Source organism: Alligator mississippiensis, chromosome 1, assembly GCF_030867095.1.
Source record: "Alligator mississippiensis isolate rAllMis1 chromosome 1, rAllMis1, whole genome shotgun sequence".
NCBI classification, from domain to species: Eukaryota; Metazoa; Chordata; order Crocodylia; family Alligatoridae; genus Alligator; species Alligator mississippiensis.
The window spans coordinates 213,265,276-213,289,799 of record NC_081824.1 but is presented as its reverse complement, the minus strand read 5'-3'; the positions used below and the strand labels follow the sequence as shown (position 1 = coordinate 213,289,799).

Here is a 24,524-nt window from a genome sequence, read left to right as displayed (position 1 = left end):
TTGGCCTCAGTATGCATATAGTCAAAGTCAAGTCCATTTTCATTTCAGTCACAAATAATTATTCTGGCCTTTGAAAAACACTCTATGGGACAAAGCACAAGAAAATAATGGCTAACTGTCAATATAAAGAAATGCAAGTCTAATTTATTAAGAGTATTTTTGACTAATTATCTTTGAACAAACCCAATAAAACTGAAACTCGTATAATCTGATCTGATACCCTATCATCCATAGCTGCATCATTTCACTCAATTAGTTTATGCAAAATGAGGCAGAGTCATTAAGGGGTCTTGTATCTTCTAAAACACCTACTTTGTACAATACAGCCTACAGCCCCATTTTTGGTTTAAGAAGCAATACAGCTCCAGATGCATGAATTTGAGTCCTGCTCTGGACCTATGCCAAAGGGAGGGTGATCATATTTCTGGAATCTCAAAACGGGACAGGCCCCCCCTCCCCTCCTTGCCCAGCTCAGCTTTCCACGTTCTGGTCTCAATGGAGTGCACCAATGAGCAGAGTGTCTGTACGTATGAGAGGGAGCATGATGCTGTCCCAAGCATCTTGTTGGTTTCTGTAAATGGGTGCTTCTGTCCCTGCTCTCCCAGCAGGGGGCTTCTGAAACAGGACAAAAAGCATGAATTTGAAGAAACCAACAGGAACCCCAGGACAGAAGTTCAAATGGGAGTGTCCTGTGCCTTAAACACACTAGCCCAGTGGACTGCTAAATTCGAGAGGATCTTTGACTGCATCCTAAGGAAAAGACATTTTCCTAACATTTACCATCTCTGTTGTGTCTTATAATAGCTTCTGCTAAGCATTTCATTCTTGGAATACAAAACAGATGAAAATATTGCATCTAATAAGGATCTTTCTCTACACTATGCTAAATTGTTTACTCTTTTCTTAAACATTTGAAACTGTGAAAATTGAAAATACAGTGAAATCTTCATTAACAACACTATTTTCCCACCATTTTCTTCTATAATATTAAACATTTTTTTATTTTTAAAATATTTTCTTTAATAACACCAACTGACTAGACATTATTTTTATGCAGACTGGCCTAGTCCCTCTCTTTACCAAGTAGAAGTAAGCACTGGTTCTGTCTCAGCATTGAGAATAAACCTACCTCTGGGGGTAAAGTTTACTAAGCATACTTTTGGGAGCATGGTGGTAAGGAAGAAATTGAAAAAAGAAACAGCCATTGAACAAAAGGCCTAATGCATTACACCTGTCTTTCTCTGGAACTGTTGCTGTTGAACAGAGAGAGATTTAAACCTAGATAGCTTAGTGAAAGGAAGACTAAGACTAAAATAACTAGTCTGCTGACTGAAGGAGTCTTTAAGGTGTTCCCACTTCAGTGCTCTTCAAATGCAAAAAACACTAGTGAAATTAAAGCTAAAGGCAATGTCAAAATAACAAGTTTAACAAAAACAGATGGACATACTCCAAGGGAGGAGGAGGAGGAAAAAAGACAGTATTCAGTCTTGAACAGAAGACTCAACAGTATCTGTCAATCGTTCTAATTTTGCTGACAACCTTGTTGAGCTGTCTTCAGACATTAGGGAGTTCAAAGGGAGGTGAAAATGAAGATAAAAAAGATAAAGGGCAAAGAACAATACATTATATAGGAGAGCACAATGTTTTCTTTAGTTCCACAAGTTAGTCCTCTGACTAGCCAACAGATGCAGCATGTTTTGGCAATGAACTAATTGACCCTCGAGATTCCCAACTCAAAAGTACAGCTATAAGGTGTATTGGGACTTTTAAAAGAAGTTAACATTAATTTACTGCTAGTAAAGAACTAATATTCAAAAGAGAGTAAAAAAGTTTGAGTTGGGTGGAATCACATTTTTTAATTAATTTTTTTAGTGATATGTTTTTAAAAACATTTACCACAACATATTTACCCAGAAGCAAAGCTGACAATTAAGTTACAGATTTGTTTAGAATTTGCATTAAAATGTAGCTTTTATCAACATCTTTAGTTTGTATTATGTGGAGAACACACTGACATAACGTTTTTCATGTTTCTCTCCTTGTTTTAAAACTGGTCCTAAATTTTTGAACTGTTTATTTGCAGGAAGATTCCTTCTAAAATACTAGAAGTCTGAAGCAGGAATAGGGCTCTAATTTTGTTGTAAAAGGACGTAATAACATAAATCTAGGTTCTGAAACCAGCAGAATTATTTTGGATTTACAGATATCTACCAGAAAATATTTGATCTAGTAATTTCCACTGGCTACATAAAAAGTAAAAGGAGGCAGAATCTGGCTTAAGAAACCCAGTAGAAGATAACGTTATACTAATTTTCTGAGGAAGCCCCATGCTGTCTTTGCTTCAACAATACTACACAGTCAATATACATACTGGGATTTATCAAAAACTGGTTGGGTTTCTATTCACTATATAAAGCATCACTATACCCTCCTCTTTATCTACTTAAAACAGTTGCAATTATATTTTATCTTTACAACTACGGTGTCTTACAGTCACTGATTAATTAGACGAGAAGCTATAGATTCTAATAATTTGAAAACAATTTACATGTCCTGTTACAATCAAGTTAAAATATTTTGGCCTTACTGCTGACTAATGCACCTACTGACAAAAGAATATTATGATTTAATCGAAAGGGAAGGATAAAGGTGTGAATGAGACAGAATTAAAAGAGGAGATTAAGTGTGATACTGAAGAGGAGAACTAAGGCTGAATCAGTGCAATTTAAAATAGTGTGTATTGAATGCAATTTTTAGATGCTTGCTTAATCTTTTTAATTTAGGAAAAGCAACACTTCTTATTAACAACTAACATTTGCCAGTTTTGATTTTTTTTTAAATGTGACCACCTTTTTTTAAAAAGTCAGAAGTAACTCCTTGTGCGTGTCTAAAACAAAAAAGTAAAAAAAGGTCTTTTTGAGTTCTGACCAAATTTCAATTTACAAAATATTTCTTTTGAAAGAGTAGCCTGACAGTAGAAAAATACACTTAATGGAAGAGTGTATAATACTCTCACAAGCATAATGATAATGTCTTATGTTATATACATGTTCTGAAGAGAACAATATAGCCTACAATCATTAATGACACAAATCTCAGTTAAGCATATCATCTGATGTAACTCTTTTACAGATAGATAGAGTGAGATTCAGTGAGGATAAGTACTTTGCCTGAGGTTATAGAACAACTCTGACAGGGCTGGAATTTAATGTAGCTCTTAAGTAACTCTGATACCACAGTTCTGAGCAAGACTCTACATACTTACATAAACAGATGTCCCGTTTTAACTATGCCAACTGTATCCCCTCTCACTTCATCCAGAATTTCTAATGCTAATATTATGCATTGGCATTTAACACAAAAAAATCTCACTGCCAAGTAATTTTACAGTTAGTTATCACTTTTATTAGACTTAAACAATGTCCAGAGTTTTATCTGCAGTTTAATCCAAGCCTTGAACAAGATGAAACCTAAGCCTCACAATGAAGAAATCTGGTTAAATCAAAACTGGAAAAGACTGTCAGAGTCTGCAGTCCTGCCTGAAATCTCATAGTGATTGTTCTAACATTTTAAAAAATAGTACATTATACCTTATATACAAATACTGTGACCTGAATCAACAATACCAACTCTCCAAAGCTTAATGTGTCCACGCACTTGATTTTAAGTGTCTGTTCATTTTTATTTTCAGGATTCCCCATGATATTTCATACAAATATGAAAAGAAGAACACATATTAATTAACTGTATGTATGGCAACAAAACCTTTAAAATGGGTAAGCAAGCTGATTTTATTGAAATGTTTGGAAGAGTGTCCTTTGGGATCCCTGCTCTGGCTCAAAACAACAGAATGAATGCATCTGCTCAGCACTGGCAAAACCACAAAAATGACAGGATGGGTAAGGAAAGGGGTAGAAAACTACTGAAAACTGTATAATGTGCTTATACAAATTGATGGTTCGCCCTCATCTTGAATACTGTGCCCAGGCCTGGTCACCCCATCTTACAATAGATAAATAGAAGGAGAAATAGGAAGGTCCAGAGACGAGCGATGAAAATGATTAGAGACATGGAGAGACTTCTGTATGAAAAGAGAATGGAAATGTTAGGACCATGTAGATCAGAAAGGAGACAAGAAAGAGCACCTGTGATAGAGATACACAAATAATGAATGGCAGAGAGCAGATAAGTTGAGTGCTCTAAGTGATCATTTTATAAGTTCAAGAGGACATTTAACAACATTGATAGATACCTCATTTACAAGTGACAAAAGGAAATGTATTTTACACAACAACTTGTTATCTCACAGAGCACACTGCCAAAGTGCCACTGAGAGGATGGACAAATGTACATTTGTAGCAGCTCCTAAAGCTGAGGGACAGCAGCCACTTCAGTGCCTGCAACAGCTGTTATGCTGTAACTGTTACACGTGCATGAACCTGAAGAGACCCAAGTGAGCTAAAACACCCCATCTTTGACCCCGGAGGCCTAGATTTTAGCAGAATTTAAAAATAGATTAGGCATTTATGCAGATTATGAGAATATCTGCAGTCACTTTAGATAGGATACAAAATATACTCAGGGTTTATACCCTCAGGCTTCAGAGCACAAACTACTGACATAGATTAGGGAAAAAAAATCCCTGTATGTATATATCATTCAATAACTGTGTTTTATGGGGGTTCCTGAACTTTCTACTGAAACATTTCATAACTATGACTCTTAGGCAAAGAGAGAGAGTCAGATGGACCATTTGTCTGACCTGGTATTCCTATGTTGTTATTCCTATGTTGCTAAACTGGACTTGTGACATAATAATCATTCCTTTGTAAGCTGTCAATGCAGAGATCCAAGCACAAACCTCCTCTAGAATATATTTTGCAAACTGTATCCATATTTTTTTCAAGGCCATGTTGCCTTTACAACATGAGGAAGATGAGGACTACGATGAAAAGCTAACTGACTGCGCTACTAACTTCTTATCCCTCCAAGTATATAATGCAAATTCAGAGCAGCAATATGTCTGAATAGCTTTCATCTATAAGGGATATCATTTCTGCCTTCTATAAACAATAATAAAGGATTTAGGTGGTGTAAAAAACACAAATGGGAAAGAAAAAACACAAAATTAATACAAAACAGAAGTTATTATAACAAAGAGCTACTGAAATCCAGTGTCATACACAGGAAAAACAAGAATGCCCTTTAAAACACTGTAGTATCCAGTCTGGCACAGATCTGTTTAGAATTGGGACATGGCTGTAAGTAAAATAAAGAGAAAATCCTTCACTTGCCCCTGCATGCTTCTTTTGCTTTATTTTTCTTTTCTCTTCCTTAGTCTTCGCTGTCTTTCTCCCCATATGTATAAAGACACCCCTAATCAGTGAATGATCTGGGATGTCTGATGTCACTGTCAACAGCGTAATCACACTCTGGTCTGGAGAGATACAACAGCCAGTGTCACTTGTTCAGAAACTCAGCTCCCGGCTGAATACAGCTAGCAGAAAAATCATTCCCTAGCGCCCACTTTTCTCAGAGAAACAACTACAGCAAAAATTCCAGGGCCACAGAACTTTATAGGAAACAACAAAATAAAGCAAAACCCCCAAACCTAAGGGTCCTTTATGCATTTCTAATCAGGGTGCATATAACATGGAGTGCCTAGAACACAGCAATAAACCAAGCAAAGATGGCCATGAAGATGACACCATGACACCTGCATTACTAATAAATATTAGAGCCCCTGCACATGTTGTGTCATGATAAATTTCATCAAGGTTTTAAAATTACTAGTTGATTACAATTGTTATCTTTAACTCATGTATAACCACAATAAATCATTTCATGGCCAGTGCAGTTGTTTACTAATAACTATATTCCTAAGGCAGCTGAAGAAACAAATAAGCCTTCAGTCAGCCCAAGTTGCACAGCTATTGCACAATGCCCTTGCTCCCTGTTCTTGTCATTACTAGAATACAGCAGTCAGTGCTGGCTTATAAGAAGTTGATATGGGGCTATAAGGAAAAAAATGCCGATAGTTTGTGCATAATTCTTCTTTTTCACATATATGGCCACAGTCTTTATGAGCTTCCCAAAGATTAGACACATGCTACATAGATATCCCAATTCTCTAAGTCTATGCATAGTGCGCTGATCCTAAGAGTTCCCATTATTACAAGCAGAAGAAAATACAGGTTATTTTAAGAGAAAAATGAGTAATAAAGCACAGAGTCAAGCCCCATCAGTCTTCACTGCCTAATATAGTGCAATGGCAGGGCATGGACTAATGGACATGGGCACTTGTTCTTAACAGATGACCTCTGTTTAATACTGCAGAGCAGAGCAAAAGTTTCCCCAGAGCCCTTGCAGAAAAAGTGCTCCAATAGACCCCGTGAATATGCCTCAGGGATAAAATCTTTCTGAACCTCAAACTGGAAAACAATTCTGCCCTGTGCCCATGGGCAGGAATCACCACAGCTGAATTCATTTACACATTAAGATTTTACCAGTAATCCCATTAATACCTCAGGATTGGTTGCTGCAAAATGAAATATTATACTTACTCGTCTAACTCTTCCTCTTCAGTTTTGGAGGTATCTGCATAGAGGTATTTACTCATGTCCACTGGTCTTACACTCTTCTTTTTTGCAAGTTGTGGAGGGGAATCTTTGATGATCATACACATTTCAGGTTCAGGATCTGGCTCATCAAATGGATTCAAATTATCTGAAGCATCATCCTCTTTAAAGGGATTATAATTTTCATTATAGTAAGATTCTTCTGGTTTTGCAGATGAAGTTTTCTTAGTTTTTGGTTCTATAAAATATTTTTAAGAAGATTATTTAACAAAGAAAGAATGTACAACTATTTTAGGTCTTTATATTTTCAGGGCCTTGTAGAAAGATCTGAAAAACTTGTGAAAGGTCCTCAGAGCAATACTTCACTCCGAGCTGAAACTTGGCAAATGAGATCTCTACCTTGTAATGAATTTCCATGCTTTATTTACAGTGTAACCTCACTTATCCAAAAAAGTGCTTCTCTGAAAGGAGGTTATGTCCCTTTTGAAAAGCTTTCCACTTATCCAAAACTTGTTTCAGCCAAACTGGCTATTTATTCCCCTTCCATTGAAACAAATATGGTCTCAACCCATGTGATTTAGTGTAGTTTTCCATCTATTAGGCTATTCAGATCCTGAAAGAAATGCTTTTAAAAATTCTTTCTGCTCTTTTTACTTTAGAAAGATTTTATTCTATCATAAACTGACATTTTGTGGACTTTTTATAACTGTTGATACAGTTGTACCTTTCCTGTGTTCTTTAAAATACCTAAACTAGTAATACCTGTGAATTTCCTCTTAGGTGTAATTGTTGTTAACTTAATTTTTTTAATGTACGTATCTTAATTGTTATCAGACTTTAGTAAGACTTAATATAGTCTGTCTACCATTTAACATGTAATTTGTTTTAAAGAGATACTTTATCAGATTAATAACCAATTGTTTGGAATGCATAGCAGAAAAAATATCAGCGACTAGCAAATCTACACAATGCATCAGAGCAACGAAGGGGATGTGAAGGATTTAATACAAGATGGTGGTGTGATCCCTTGAGTGGAACAATAAAAATACATTTGTAAACAGAGAAACTCAGTTATAAAGACATTTTGTGAGGGTTGACCTCTCTATTCTTGTAATCAGAAAAGGGTCAGAAGCTTACTCTAATATTTGACTTGACAAGAGGGCATTTTTGCAGGGAAGCGTCCACTAATACCCTACAATGAGGAACTTTGATAGCAATACTATCTACAAGCTTAGTTTTTATTAAAAATTTGAAGATTACAATTTGAAGATAATGAAACAGTTTCAAGCACGAATAAGGTCCACTTTGCTTGTCCATACTACTGACTGGTCCACTTTGCTTGTTCATTCTACTGACTGGTCCTCTAGCTGTAAAACCAAAAAGTATGGCAAATCCCAAGTGCCAACACAGCCCCACTTCTGTTCAGATTATTTGACAAATACAGGTCAGGAATGTGATAGGTCTTACTTCAGAAGGATCTCAGTCATCATGGTCCTTCAAAGTGATGACATTTCACAACTGAACTCCAAAAAATTAGGTTGGCATATTTTGTCAGAGAATATTTTACTGGCATCTGTCTCAGAAGAGACTGCTCACATGGAAACAACACCACTGTCAGAAGAACTGGGAATAAGAAGGGATTTACTATGCATTCTCCATAATAAAAAGAGAACTTTAACATTTAGCTAAACCCAAAGTGATTATAGAGAAGATAACCTCACTTCTATGACACAGGGTGAGCTCAATAGCACACAAAAAGAAAAGAAAATAGTATCATGCCAAATTGTATTGCAGACTTTAACAGCTAATTGTGAATTACTTTATGCCTTCACGTTGGAATATTTCATACTATCAGTGATTATTCAGGAATCTTCTTTACATACCAAAATTTCTGTAAATTCTAATATTACCTGCAATCCCTATTTCTTTGAGCGAGTCCAATGTAACCTAACACAAAGGAAGTAAAATGTGTGATAGTTATATTTGGCTAAAGTATATACACTAATCAATATATTTAGCTATATTTACATTTTATGAAAGCATTTAACTTTACACCAGAGTAAAGGCTGGTGTCCAAGAAGAGACTGGAAAGAGGACAGCTGAAACGTGAGATTAAAAAATTGGATGAGACATAAGGAAACTGTGTCCATATAGAATGTTACTTTTATATGTGCAAACAATGTTACATAGTCTCCATTTTCAAAGCACCTATAAACATTAGCTAATTAATCTAAATCCTTGAGTCTAAAGTAGTAATAGTAAAAAAAATAAAAAATCAGAGATATATTACTAATCCTGTAAAAAGCTAAAAAGGAAGTATGTTCATATGTAAACTGGTTAAGCCTCCTAGTTTTAAGCAATATAAACTAACATCAAAGGTTTGTTTTTGAAGACAGGATGATGTTTTAATAACTATTTAAAAAATCAACTGGACTTAAACAGAGAAAGCCACATTATAATCATGCTAAAGGTCTAAGGTTAAATTGACAAAAGCAAAAAAAAAATCCAGAGTTAATACTGAAACTGTCTTTCAAAGCAAAAAAATAATAGGTAGATCAATCAAGGCTTTTGGAACACTGAACAATTTCTCGTTTGACCTATATGGCAACTCAGTGTATTACTAGCCTTACAGCTCACTTCTCTGGCTTTTGTTAGCGTAAACCACAGTCCTAGTTTTTTAATGTAATTTTTCATTTAAGTTTCTTTTCTTATTTTAAGTTGTTCATTGACATAATTTATGTGGTGGTAGCACCAAAAGATCTCAAACAGCACTGGGATTCCAGGACAATAGACACTGGAGAAACGCACGAAAAGAGGTGCTCCCTGACAAAGACCTAAGAGACTAAGGCTCCAGTCAAGGAAATGATAAGTCTGTAGTGCATGTCTGTAGTCCTGATGCAATCAATTATACTACTCAATGCATTTAAGTTATTCATGTTTAAGTCATTTGCTCAGTCGGAGCTAACTAGAGACACTTTTGGGATCTGGCCTCAAAACATATCCAAGCAAGGGAAACGGGGATACTGGGGTACACTACATACTGAGAGATGTATGACAGGTGAGAGATGCATGTAATCTTAATTCAGATTATGTTACTGTGCGGGCCGGGGGCGAGCCGGGCCCATCTTTGTGCACGCGGGCTGTGGCCAGCAGCCCGGGCACGCGGGGCCGGAGAGGACCGTGCGGCGGCAAGGCACGCACGTGCTAGAATTAGTCACAGAGGCGTAATGGTTGATTTAAAGATTATTTACTTACACCCAAGATGGTCGCGGTGTAGGCTGGACAGTTTCCCAGGTACAGCTCCGCTTAAATCCTCGTTGGAGGACTACGACAAATTCGGTTCTTTGGCCCCGGAGTTGTTAAGGCTCCGCGGGTTCGGCAATTTCTTTCCCACGGAGTTGTCGAAGCTCCGTGGGTTTGGTTCGGCTCTCTGGCCCCGGAGTTGTTAAAGCTCCGTGGGTTCGAATCTTGAGTATATAGGAGAGGGATACGTCTAGGATTGCGCTCGGCGATGGGGAGAGGCCAGAGGCTGTTTAGACCTCTGTTGCCTGCTTAAGAAATGCGTTGGGTCTGTGAGGATCCGCAGCGCTTAGAGATCTTCACGCTCTCTAAGTGATTTCTCTCCAACTTGGGCGGAAGCCACCCAAGCTCTTTATACGGCTAGCAAGCCAATCGCTAGCCGCCACGTGTGCATGTATTAGAATCGGCCAATAACGTGGCACGAATCTTCATACAAATGGCGGGAACTCCTTTGCACCGTGCATTTCTGAGATGCAAAAGAAATGCACCATGCAAAGAAAGCTACAAATTGGCGGGAAATTCCCCGTTGCACCGGAGTTCTCTTCTGCAGCACAGAACTCCACCATGCAAGGAAGCTGCAATTTAGCGGGAACATAATTTAGCAGTGCCGAAGCACACACAAACAAAAACTCACAACTTTGGGTTGTGACAGTTACGTCTATTGCAATTTGCTTAATTTTTAATCAAAGCCTTCCCTTACTTCAAAATTATTTTTAGGTCTTAATTTTTTTCTCCAGGGAGTGCCCAAGAAGTGGCATATATGTGGTTCAGCAAATCAGATGGATTTTGCATGTACATGGTGACCTATTGCTGGACGCAGACTCCAAGTGCCATTGTACGTAGTAAAGTTAGACCTCTGCTAGAAAGGCGTACCTCCAGATCATATTACCTAACACGTGTTGAGCTAACCCTGGACTGCTCCACGGAGGTAATACAATTCAGGGACTCTGGTGAGGCAGGAGAGGGGTAGGAGTCTGACAAAGCTGCTTGCTGGGGTCCCACCCTTCTTACCATGTGGGAGTCTTGAACCAGCAACTCTGCAGTGGTGGGGAGGAGAGTTGGACCTTGACCAAGCTGTTTGGCAGGCTCCCAGCCTCCTTACCACAAAGCAGCCTTGAACTGGTAAGGCTCCAATGAGGGTGGGGGGGAGATGGAAGCCTGACAAACAACTCTGTCAGGCTCTCCTGCCCCCTGGCCACACCACAGCCTTGTCAATTCAAGGCTCTGGTACAGCATGGGGGATAGGGCTAGCTCCCATGCCATACTGATGTCACTCCTAACCCCTGTACTGCACAAGAACCTTGAACCGGCTCCCACGTGATCCCAGGGCTGAGACTGACAATCAATTGATGGCACTGCACTGGAGCTGGTTCAAGACTCTGGTGCAGTACCAGAATCTGTATTTAGATCGTAGTCAGCATTAACATGTGACCACTCAGAAAACTAAGCCATATTAATACTTACATGATGTAAGTACTAAGTGCAACGTGAAACAATGTCCTTAATTATGTAAAAGTAAAAACAAGAGTTCTAGTGTGGCATAGCAAGAGTCAAACACACAAGTTTGTACAGGTAAGTAATAAACCTGCAGGAGTAGGAGTGGCAAGAAAACAAGTAAAATAATTGTTGCAGCTAATATACTGCCAATAATATACTGACAACTTTTCTACAATGCTGTGCCAAAAGTACCTAGTATAGTTCCACCACAAATATCAGCACCATCCTTTACATACATCTTCTTTATCATAAACATATAGCAATATACACCTTTAAAAATTATACCCAAACTAAAGCTCTACCATTAAACTGAGCACATCAATCCTGCAAGAATGAACCACACGGGGCAGACACTAGTCATATTCACTTAATGCACTGAGAGCCTTCCACTAGATCACGGGTGGGCAAAATACAGTCTGCGAGCTGCATCTGGCCCGCCAGACCATTCTATCCGGCTCGCAGGGCACCTTCAAAGATTAATATTTATCTGCTCCAGGCTCCCTGTCAAAGCTGACAGGAGACAGGAGCAGTAGGACCTAGGGGGAGCCAGCAAGAAACAGGAGAAAGGCCAGCCGCCCCCCCCCCCCCCCGCAGCCAGAAGTCTCTGCCTGTGGGAACTTTCCCTGCATGTGGCTGCTCCAGCACCACATGGCCCCGGCTAAATTGCTGGACTGTGGGAGCAGGGGTGCACTGGTTCCCCAGGGCCAGGAAAGGGAGGGGGGTTGTGTGTGTGTGTCTATGCAATGAGGGAGGAGGAGGGACAGCAATGAAGAAAGGAGGGAGGGAGAAAGAGACAGAGACAGAGAGAGTGTGCGTGTGTGTGCACTCAATGAGGGAGGGAGAGAGAGTGTGTGCATGTGTTCGTAGGGTGAGTCCCACAATCACCCTCACCATACACATGCACCCACCCCATCACACTGCCATGCATGCAGACCCCCACACCAACACCCTCTCACACACCCCAGCCACCCTCTCCCCCACAATCCCCATACCCACCCACACCCCACATATACACAGACACCCACATGCTCCCTCCCCCCACACCCCTATCCAGCCCCACAACCCCCCACACACCCTCCCCCACATACCCACAGCCCCCCACAAACCTATACCCACCCCTTCTTTCCCCCCACACCCCCACAGTATACAAGAGTAAGACTTCATTTTAAGCTATTGTGTGATCACCTCTATGTACACTACACAAACACATGTACATCAGAACAAAAATATTGTTTTTAATCAAATTAATGAATGTTGTAGATATTTGGTTTTTAGAATAGAATTTGGTGTTTTTCTGGCTCTGAGATGGCAAAACCCCTTGCTGAAAGAAGTATTTCCAGGGGCAAAGGGAGGGGCTTTTGGTGGCAAAGGGAGGGGGTTAGGGGAAGGGACTTCCGGCCCCAAGATGGCAACCAGGAGGTGGGGCACCTGTCAAGGGGCGGGGCTACCCATGCAACCCTCCACAGCTTGCCAAAACTTGGTAAGCGGCCCTCCACCCAAAATAATTGCCTGCCCCTGCACTAGATACAGTGATGAGAGGAGAAAGAAAAAGAAGAAAAAATACCTTTTGTTGCTCAGAAACTAATGATGGTATAATATGCTATGCAAATTTATCAAAACATCAAGGCCTCATAGGTACATATTTTACAAATAGTGAGAGATGGCTCTATTTTAATGGGAAAATGATTTAGTGAGCCAGTCAGCCGTTACTGTGACAACTGGAATTGCAAAATATTAAAAGCAAGTGAACTCTATAAAACTATAGAGCAGAACCTGTAAATGATACATCTAGTGACAAGTGTAGGGTTAAATAAAATCATGCCATGTAAAGATTACAAAACATAACAAGTTTTTAAGAGAGAGAAAGAAGCATGAAACATTAACAAGAAACTGTCTTTAAACAAAAAAAGTTGGAAGCTCAAGGAAGGGCAGGGTTCACATGATGTCACTGTAGCAGATGAATGCCTGAAGCTAGACCTTCATGGGAGAGACAGTACAAATGATAAACATAGAGGATCCCTGACCCCCAAAATTCCAGAAACACATTTCCCCTTTGTAAAATGCATACCCCATGTAAGGGATCAATTTGAAAAACAAAGTCCACAGAAGAAACTCACTAGAAGAGCCTCATTCTGAACAGCTCACAGGATCTGCAGAATCAAAGATGGCTGCTACAAGGCAGAGCAGAGTGTTAATCTCAGAAATCAGAGTTTTAAAAACCTCTAAGAATACACAGTTAGATAAAATGAAAGCAGAGATTAAAGAAATTGGGGACAGAGTCATAGACCTGGAGATACAAGTGGAAGCAAAACTGATTTAGGGGGTCTATAAGGTACAAATCTACCCTATCTTGAGTCAGGTGCCTCCCAGGAAGGAGTTCACTACTCAGGAGTGGAAGGATTAAATATGCCTTTCCATCTGAGGGTTAGAGTGAATCCCCACATTTTAGGAAAGGATACAAAAATAAGGAATGTTTGGAGATCCAAAAGGGAGGGAAATTGGACTGGGTAAATAATGAGAGGGGAGAGAGAGAGAGTGTGTGTGAGTGTGAGTGTGTCCACCCTCAGTATTTACCCAGTCCAATTTCCCTCCTTTTTGGATTCACTAGCCAGTGTCTCTAGCCATATGATAAAAGCCTTAGTCTGTCTGTCTGTCCATAATGCTTTATTCACACTCTGACTGGTAGGTTTGGCAGCCAGTCAGAGTGCTCCAACAGATGGCGGAATGCCACCTTGATAGTGGGGACTGAGGGGCCACAGTGGTGCTCCAGTCCTTGCCACCCCCCTCCCCGGCCCTGCTCCTTGGAGGCAGAGGGGGATGGCAAGTACTGGAGCACCACCATGATGGAGGGGATGGAACCAGGGGTGTGGTGGCGTGGGGTGCTGGTGTACATATATTCATCAGCCAGTGTCTCTAGCCAGACTGTTTGATTATTAACATACATAAACATTTTATTGATAGTACAGATGAGATTGTTTCCCTTTAAATATGTAATAACTCCAACCTTATATGATTCCTGTGTATTACTGCAGTGCAGGGACCTTTGTTTTTATATTTGCCTGAATAAAAAATAAAAGTTAAAAAAAAAAAAGAAAGATGAACAAAGAAAGAGGTATTTGAAAATGGTAAAAACAGAGAGCAATCAAGACTGGTCCAGGGATCTCTTCTGCCTTGCCAGAATGTCTTGGGGCCCCTAGCACACATTTTCTTGATGACACAATGGGATCTGTTTTCCAAACCCACGTGTATGGCAGGAAGCGTGATTCTGAAATCACACTGGCTTCTTGCAGACATGGGGGAAAAAACCCAAACAAACGGTGCAACTTAGCATGCTTTTGTGCCAAACCCAGCATGTGCCGGGAAGAAGCATCATGTTAGTTGGAGCTGGCTTTCCGAATGTCTGTATAAATTGGGCGCTTTAGTAGGGCTTTTTTGACGCTTTTATCTAATAGCTGATTGAATCAACTATTAGATAAAAGCACCAAAATGCCCCACTGAAGCATCCAATCTATACAGATGCTGTGAAGCTGGGTCTAAGTAATGCGCTGCTGCTTCTGGTAAAGCATGTTTTTACTTTTCCCCCCATGTTTGTCAATGCCCACTATTACTACTTCCCGGTGCGCTGGGAGCCTGGAATCACACTTGGAGCCTGGTGCATGGAAAACATTCTGCGTGGTCCTGGGCTGGGATCACCAATCAGCTGACTGGTGATCTCAGCCCTGGGACCACACTGGATCCAGTTCAAGACTCTGGATCAGTCCCAGGGCTGAGACAAACAATTGGCTAATTGTGAGTTGTAATCTTGGGACTGTATTGGGGCAAGTTCCAGAGCCCTGCCATGCAGCCATTATCAGGTTGTATAGCAGGGAACTTTGTCTGATGCTCAATTTAAGGTACAATAAAAACCAGCCAAAAAATTATTACATTATTATGTTTCGAGAAATAATTTTCTGGCTTATTTTTCATTTTATCACACCATTAATTGCATGAACGTGTGGCTGTGTTGCTATTTAAAATGAGACTGATTGGTGAAGCATGTCTTAAGTGTAGAATCTGCCACAGGTCAAAGTGTAGCATCTGTCAAATAATAGAATCAAAGGAAATTCAGGGCTGGAAAGGACCTCAGGAGGTCATCAAGTTGTAGCAGGCTTGCCTTTCGGAGCTTGGGTTGAATCCCAGGCTTGAAATTTTGCTGTTTTGATTGGTGGAGCCCATCCACCAATCAGGAGGCAGGAAGAGGAGTAAAGTCATGCCCATTTCCTGAAGGGAGGGGGAGAGGAGCTCCTCCGGACCTGACTGTAGACTGCAACACTGTCAGGTCTGAAAGACTTCAGGGGTGGAGCCCTGGAGAGTACAAAAGGAGCTGCATGCCCAGCATGAGGGCGACACATCCAGGACAGAGAAGAGAGAATAGCACAGCTTAGAAGAGCTGAGGAGAGCTGCAAAGCAGGGACAAGCAGCAGGCTGGAAGTGCCCCTGAAGACTTCCATGAGCAGGGAATGGTGGAAAGCTCCAGTGGCTAGGCTCTCGGTGCGCAACACAGCGCACGGCATCCAGACCCTGGGAGCTGCGTGAGGCAACTCGGGTCTGCAACCTCTGGCACGCGGCCAAAGACACGGTGCACAGGCCAGTGCACGGAGCAGGAGTTTTGGAGTGCTTGGGTGGCTCAGGTCCCCAACCCCCAGCATGAGGCCAGGAGCTTGGTGTAGGAGGCACTGCACGGAGGGTCTAGGACTGGACTGAGCCCAGTGCTGCATGAGGTGGCCCAGGCCTCCAACCCACAGCAAAAGGTTGAGTCCAGGGAGCCAGATGGTGCTCAGGCTACTGAGCCAGCAAACACAGCCAAGTCAGAGGCCCCAGAAGCCCTGCATAGCGGAGCCCTATTCCAGGGGACAGTGACCCCCCGAAGTCCACCACAGGCAAGAGAGCAGCTTGGCGCAGAGGACAAGGGCCACCTTCCAGGCCTAGGAGCTGTGAGTTGCAGGGAAAGAGGATTCCCACAGGGGAGGGGGAGTCCCCCCTGGTTAGTTAAGGGCTCCTGGAAGTGGAGGTCCCACTGGGAGGGCCCCCCTGAAGTTACCAGCTTCCTTGAAGGACTTGGGGAAAAAGCTCAAAGGCACTGGGGTTTTCCCTTGGGATTAAGTTTATCTTTGAGGTTCTTGCACCATAAGTGGTGTGATGTTGTGCCTTATATTTTGTGAACTCTCATGTCTGTAAATTAGTAGATGAGTAGAGTCCTAGGGCTCTGCTGAGACCCCCTTTTGCTATTATTTTACTTGTTGTGGCTTATTTATTGTTCACCTATACTTATCTATTGTTTATCTGTTGGCTATCTAGGTTTATTTTGGGGTTTATCTGTTTCACATCAGATACTTACCTGTATCGGGGGCACTGGTATAAGGTTTTATAGCATTTACCCAGAGGGTATTGTTTATGGTATTTGTTTAGATATCATATACATACATACATATATATATATATATTAGTGAGAGAGAGAGAGAGAGAGAGAGAGTACATATGTTTATATCCATGTTTCCTTTCTTTCTGATAAATTAATGTAAATAAATTTGTATATAGTTAAGTCCCCTGACTGTCCTGGCCTGGTTCTATAGGGACGGTGGGAAACTGAGCAGTCTGCAGTTCCCCCAAAGCACACCTGTCAGCTAACAATTCCCTTCAATTGGAGAAAGGGAGTATATACCAGAGTACACCTGGTTTACATAGTCCAACCCCTACTCAAGGCAGAATCAACCCTGTCTAAACCATGCCAGACAAGCATTTGTCTAACCTGCTCTTAAAAACTTCTAAAGATAGAAATTCTACAACCTCTCTGGGTAACCTGTTTCAATGCATAACTGCCCTCCTAGTTAGCCATGCTAGTTTGAAGTCAGACAGAAGGCAGGGCAGAGTAGCACCTTAAAAAAACTAACTTATTCAGAAAGGCATGCGCTTTTATAGGCATCAGTCTACTTCAGGGGTTTTCAACCTTTTTAAAGGAGTGTACCTTCTGGGTATGCTTCTGACGGAGCAGGGGGGAGGGGGTGGCAGTGGCTAGACATAGAGTGGGGGGGCTGGGGGGCTTGCACATGGTGGGCAACATGGGATGGTAGATGGCGGTGGTGGCTGCCACGTGAGAGCTTCTCCTTGCTGCATCCAGTCGGACAGGTGGCACCTGTGCAGCCTGCAGAGGGGAGCCACTGCCCTCACCCTCCCACCCCCAGCCCTGCTCCTGGGAGGCGATGGTGTAGGGTGGTGGGTGGCTCCATCCCTGCCTGCCTGTGCATCTCCCCTAGCTCCTTTCCAAGTACCCCCAGGATACATGTACCTCCAGTTGACAACCTCTGGTCTACTTCATTTTACTTTGTTTCATAGTATCTGACAAAGTAGGCCATAACCTATAAAAACACATGCCTTTTTGAACAAGTTAGTTTTTAAGGTGCTACCATGCCCTGCATTATACCCTCATAGTGAATAAGTTCTTCCTAATATTCAATGTAAATTTCCCTCACTTCAATTTAAGACTCTTGCTCCTTGTCCTGTCTGCTGCGACCTCAGAGAACAGCCTATTTCCATCCTTTGCATGACCTCCTTTCAGTATTTGAAGACCATTATCAAATGCCCCCCTTAGTCTTTTCTTCTCCAAATTAAACCCCAGTTCTTCCAAACCTTCCTTATAAATAATGTTTTCTAGATGTCTAATAATTTTTGTTGCTTTCCACTGGACTCTTTCTAAATTGTCTCTGTCTTTCCTCAGTTGTGAAGCCCAAAACTAGACACAGTACTCTAGGAAAGGCCTTACCAGGACTACTCAACTTGCAAGTAACACTCCTATTAATACATTCCAGCGTGATATTCACTTTTTTTGCAAAAAGAGCCATATGGTTGACTTCTGGTCAACTTCTGCTTCATTATAATCCCTAGGTCCTTTTCTATAATACTGCAGCCTAAGCCAGTCATTCCCCAGTCTGTATTTTTCATGCAATTATTCTGTCCTAATTGAAGAATTTTGAACTTGTTCTTCAGGAATTTAATTTTACTTTGAACCATTATGCCAGTTTATCAAGGTAATTCTGAATCCTAGCCCTACCCTCCAGAGTAATTACAACTCTACCCAAGTTGATGTCATCTGCAAATATTCTAAGTGTGCACTCAATCTCATTCTTTAGTGAAGATATTAAACAGTACTGGACACAGGAAATATACCAGGAAAATCCTACTAGATACATCCTCCTAACTAGACATCAAGCCAATGACAAAAACTCATTGAGCTCACAGACGTAGTTATGTATCCACCATACATAATTTCATCTAGAATATTTCTTTAGCTTACTAATGATAATGTCATGGGAGAAAAGTGTCAGAAACCTTGCTAAAGTCTAGGTACATCACATGCACTTTTCCTCCCTACATCCAGAGCCTAGAATGTGAGTTGGCCAGGCATAACTTGCTCTTGACAAATCCTTTCTGGCTGTCCCTGATTGCCTGGTTTCCATAGGCGCTGAGAAACAGATTTTTTGAAGACACGCTCCATGTTCTTTCCAGGTATGAAAGTCAGACTGATCAGTAATTTTTCAGATCCTCCTTCTTCCCTTTCCTAAAGATGGATGTTATATTTACTCTTTGCAAGTCATCTAGGACTTCAACCAAACTCCACAAGTACTCAAAGATGATAGCCAATAGCTCTGAAGTTCCTTGAATACTCCTGGATGAATCTCATCCAGCCCTGCGAGCTTGAAAACATCTATCTTTCCTAAGTAATTTCTAGCCTGCTTTTCTACTACTCTAGGCTGCTCATCCCCTCCAGCATCATTGTTGCCAACTGCCTGTCATCTGAGAGCTGACCTTATTTTTGAAGACTGAAGTAAAGAAAAAAAGTTAAATACTTCAGACTTATTTGAAGTATTCATTATTAAATTGCCCTCTGTATTTATAAACAAAATTAGGTAGTGGTAGTAGTTTATTTACAGCTTTTGCTAAAACAGTACAGTAAAATTGACAATGACATTACACACATAATAATATATAATGTATGGCTGTTGGTAAAAGCATGCAATAAGCCTATACATTCTACAAATTTAAACAAAATTGAAACAGAATATAATATATGATGACACATAAAAATAGATAAAGTGAAACAATATACAATGGTAGAATAAAAGGGTAACAGGGACATTTTATTTGATTTTGGCCCTTACTCTTGGTGTAAATAATGCCAATACACCTAGGCAGTATATAGGACAGACTGTCAATTATTGGACAGGAACCAAATTATTTTTTCCTCATTAGTCCAGCATTTAAAATTATCCAATGAAGAGATCCATCTATCTCAGGAGTGCTCAACCCCCAGTCAGCAGGCATAATGCAGCCTGTGGATCCATAGGTATCCTACCAGTTGTGGGGCTCCCCATAAATCAGGAAATTTGGCAGCAGAGGAGCAGTGGCAATAAATATGGCCATCCTCCCCCACTGCCAAATTCCCAAACCCCAAGCCCCACGTAGCAGGTTAGGGCCAGGTCATGCCCCTTCCCTCCACCCCCATGGTTGGATGAGGCCGGGCCCATACTGCTCCTCCTGGGCTGGATGGGGCTAGGCCACATCCCCTTTCTTCTGTGAGGCCAGGCTGGGCCACAACTCCTTTCCCCTGTGGGGCTAGGCAATGTCCGATTCCACCCGCAAGACAAGGTTAGGGCTGAACCATACCTCCTCCCTCACTCACCACAGAGCCATGCTGGACCTGGGATGCCTCCGGCCCCCCTCCATGCAGCCAGAAGAGGCCCTACTGCAACTGCCCTGTGGCAGATTAGGACCACCAGCTGGATCCGGCCTGTGGATGGCCTGGGCACTGCCCATCTGGCCAAGGAAGTTGAAAATCAATGATTTATCTCATTCTTCTTGCAAGAACATATACTATCTGTATATGGGGTCTGATACCACCCTGCCATAAGAACTGCATATCTCATTTGAGTGACTTGGAATCTGGTAATGGCCTCTCATTGTTTGTAGTTTTGTACTTTGGATAGGTAGGTTTCTAAACCAAAAGACTGCTTTATAAATCTCAAAAAAGGGAGAAGTTCAAAAAGATTCACTGCCTGCTGGCATTTAATTCTTAAATTTGTATCTTCTTTTAAACATAGGGGTAATATTGGATAGTGACTCCCAGCAAGTTTCTTAGGCAACTTGTCTGGAGGAAAATATAAATGTAATTTAATCACCCATTTAACTATTTCTGGAAGAGGAAAGGCTTCTAAAATGCACACATTTAGGTATCTAATAGGGGTACAGTCTCTATTCTTTATGCAATAACTTAGAGTGCTTAATTGAGCATAAGTGAAATGGGACATTTAAGCATCCCATTTCAGATCTCATAAATCCTGGCCTGGTTGTAGAATTAGCTAGAGATAAAAACTACCTTAAAAAGTAATCAGTAATTTTTCTTTATTTTTGAAAGCCATGGGGTCAACACCCCACAGCTGCACTCCATACAGTAATATAAAATCTACCTTATATATATAGACCTTTAGTGCTTCCATTACCTCCTTCTACTGGTCTTATTGTAAAATGATAAAACTCCAACCAAAGAGTCTTTTGCTTTAATGCTTACATTTTCAGTATGTTTATTCCATCTCAGATTTTTATTAAAACATATTCTAGGGATTTAAATGAGGACACCACCTATAATTTCTTTTTCGGTAAAAATCATAATTGTTTCCTCCTTTCATTCCCAAAAACCTGAACTGTGAATTTAGCAGTGTTGACTTCCAAGCTATTTGAGACAAGTACTGCTGAAAAACATCTAATAACCTTTGGAGGCCTATATGCAGGGACCTACCAAATTCATGATATTGTGAAATGTGAGCAATGCCTGCAAAATCTGCGGGAAAAAAACTTATGGAAAATAAAATGCTGGCTCCCCAGAGGGAACCAGCAGAATTAAGGGTGTTGTGGCAGCCTGCCTGGGTGGGGAAAGGAGGAGAAGGGGCTGCCCACTCACAGGGCCACCGACAGGATGGCTGCTGCTGCCACCACCCCCCCCACCCCTTTGCCACTGATTGGCTGTGAGGGCTGCCTGTTATGTGGCCCTACTCCTTTCCCCCAATTGGCAGTGAGGGGTGGAGCTGCATGACAGACAGCCCTCATAGCCAATCAGCAGCAGCAAGGGGCAGGGCCACATGACAGCCAGTCCTTGCAGCCAATCAGTGGCAAGGGGTGGGGCCATTGCGGGCCCCTCGGCCAGAGGTGTAGGGGTCCTGCTGTGCTCCACCTGCGAAATGACCGCTGGGCCCCCACATTCTGTCCAGAAAATTGGCAGGCAGCCTACACAAATTAGGTAGGTCACTACCTATATAGGATTGTGAAAGTACTAGAAAGTCAACTGCATAAAGCAAGAAAGGGACAGAATCATTCCATAGTACAGGTGCATGGAACTAATTCCCCATTTACATGTTTCAGATCAGGGGTGTCAACCCCAGCCAGCAGGCCAGATCCAGCCCCTAGCACTGAATCATTCGGCCCACAGGGCTCCCCACAAGTAGCGAGTTGCGACTAGGCTCACACTTAGTTGGGTGCACAGGGCCTAATCCCTGTACATGGAGCCAGATGGGGTGGGATGTCACAGGGCTCCAGGGCCTGATCCAGGCATGCAGGGGCAATGCAGGGTCTTATCAGGCCTGCAGACCAGCCTTATGGCATTCATCTGACCCATGGGGCCAAAACACTGAGCACCACTGTTTTAGATCATTCAAAAATACATTAAAAAGTAGTGGAGCAAGCATAAATCTTTGTTCTACCCCTTAGCTGAAAAATTGCTAGACAGGGCACCACTGTCCTACAATACATCCTAAATTATATTATTTGAGTAGTAAGCAACAACTAATGGTAGGTGAGCTTTATCTGTTGATGTCACTACCAGTTTCTTCCATAATTTTAATTGGTATATGGAGACACAAGCTTCCTCTAGAATAGATCTATGAAGGTTACATATAAACAACATTGCCTTTTAACATATTAGTGTCAAATAATACAACACTAAGCAACGGTCCATGAAAGAATTGTCTTCTCTGAAGCCAGCCTGCTCTTCTGCAATGTCATTTTCAGAAATCCATGTTTGCAGATGAGACAGTAAGTATCTCCCATGAATTTTGGCTGGAATGCACACAAGGCTAAGAGGGCAATATGCTGCAGGATCTCTCTTATCACCATTTTAAAAAATGGGTTTATATTTTCATTCAAATGCTTAAGATAAATGCCTTCTAAAATTATATTTCGTTTTTTTTCAAAATGGATACTGTCAATTGGAGAATTCCTTGAAGATTTCTGGGGCAAGAATATCAAAGCCAGAGGCCTTTCCATTGCTCAGCAGGGATACATATGTTCTTACTTGGGATTCAGAGGTGAGATACTGATCTGCCAATGACTTAATACATCAAACTTCCTTCAGCGAGCAGCCATCATTTCCCTCACCAGCTACAAAGCTTAAAAAAAGAACCCGTGTTTCTTTAGGAACATAGGCATCAAGGATTAAGCTAAAATGTTTTGTCTCTTCGGCTATGATCTGCCAAAAACATTGATTACCATTTTTCCCTTGCATCTACTAGTTCCTCCCACAGTCTCATCTGCTATCATGTCTTCTTTTTTTTTATAGTTTATTTTAATCTCCTTGATCTGTTGAAAACTAACACAATAATTTTTTAGACTTGTAGTCTTCCAAGGTTTCTATTAAAGAGTCTTTAACTTTAGAGCAGCCCTCATCAAACTATGATTTAGGAGCACATCTGGACAAAATGAACGTTACGTTATGAAATTCCCGTTTATGTTGATGCAATACGTTTGTGTTTGCATGACCCAGGATTTCCTAACGCTTTAAAGCATTTAGAGCCCTAAACTAACATTACTCAGAGATGTGTTTAATTTGTGTCGCTTTCGTGTTACACCGCTCCAAGTGTGGATTTTGTTTGTGCAAACAGCCAGAGACTCCGCAGACTTGTAATTAATCTCCTTCGCCAGGAGGGGCTGCTGTGTTCTGGCCTTTAGCCAGTAGGTGGCACTGTGTGTTCTTTTTTTAACCCTCTTTCAGTCCTCACCCCTCCCTCCTTCCTTCCTCCTCCGCAGTCAGGTTGTGTCCGGCCGTGTCTGATTGTTTGTTTGTTTGTCCTTTGTATTACTTTACAATTTTATTACTTTAAAAAAATAATGGGGGGAAAGAAATATAATTTTCTAACACCAACACCTATTCCCCACAAAAATGCTCTCTTTTGTGAGAACATTTTCCAGCTATTGGACAACTGCTTCATATTGAAAAATTGCTTTTTGTGGGGTTTTTTCTCCAAGCATTTGAGTGGCTTGAGAAAGTCTTTGAACAGGGAAACACATTTCTTTCAACTCATTCCACTGAGTTCTCTTCTTATGAAGAATTTCTAATCTGGGGACTAGTTGTATAATAGATGGGAAAGACTCCTCATATAATTCTAATTAAATTTTAGAAACAGAATTAGATAATTAGATTGGCTGCTACCCTCTTAGGAGAATATTTTCTTAGCAACAACTAAATCTAATAAACAAGCCAAAAACAACACCATTTTAAACTCCTATCAGAAATATTATCGTAAGCACAAGGAACCAGATTGGATAGCTTCCTTTCTGTTATATTCTATGAGGTTTCTCTTAAACTTTCTTTGTGGCTATGTAAAAGGCTTCATTCTCATGAGCTGTCAAATTGGTATCATATAAAAACACTATTTTCATCCATAAAGCCACACACACACGCACACAGCAATACATCTATAAAGTTATATACAAAATAAAATAGCTGAGCACATGTAAAATACTATATTTATTGGAAAAGAAAGAAAGTGCTAAACTAATAATTTAACTTTGCATATAAGATACAGTATACTGCAAGGAGTAGGTATTAAGGCTGTGCAAAGCTTTGGTGATTCGATTCGGTGGAGATCTGGCCTGATTCGGTGGCCAAATCTCTGAATCTGAATGAAATCAGAGGACCCTTTAATCTCTCCTAATCAAATCAGAACCCTCCGAATCAATTGAGAGAGATTTGGAAACATTCGGACATAGGCACAGCTTTAAATGTTTTTTCTACATACCTCTAGGTAGCAGGCGGCTCGTGAATGCTGCAATGCTGAGGCGGATGGA

General features: G+C 41.1%; 1 protein-coding gene across 15 annotated transcripts in view; it reads right to left on the bottom strand.

Moving 5' to 3' along the window:
• Positions 1–24,524, bottom strand: part of EHBP1 (EH domain binding protein 1) — a 364,380-nt gene that overhangs the window by 150,248 nt on the left and 189,608 nt on the right. For all 15 annotated transcript variants that reach the window (XM_059719703.1, XM_059719709.1, XM_019500781.2 and 12 more), the window contains one exon: positions 6,564–6,816. In XM_059719703.1, the coding sequence (XP_059575686.1) occupies positions 6,564–6,816 (253 nt within the window). The remainder of the gene's footprint in view (positions 1–6,563; positions 6,817–24,524) is intronic.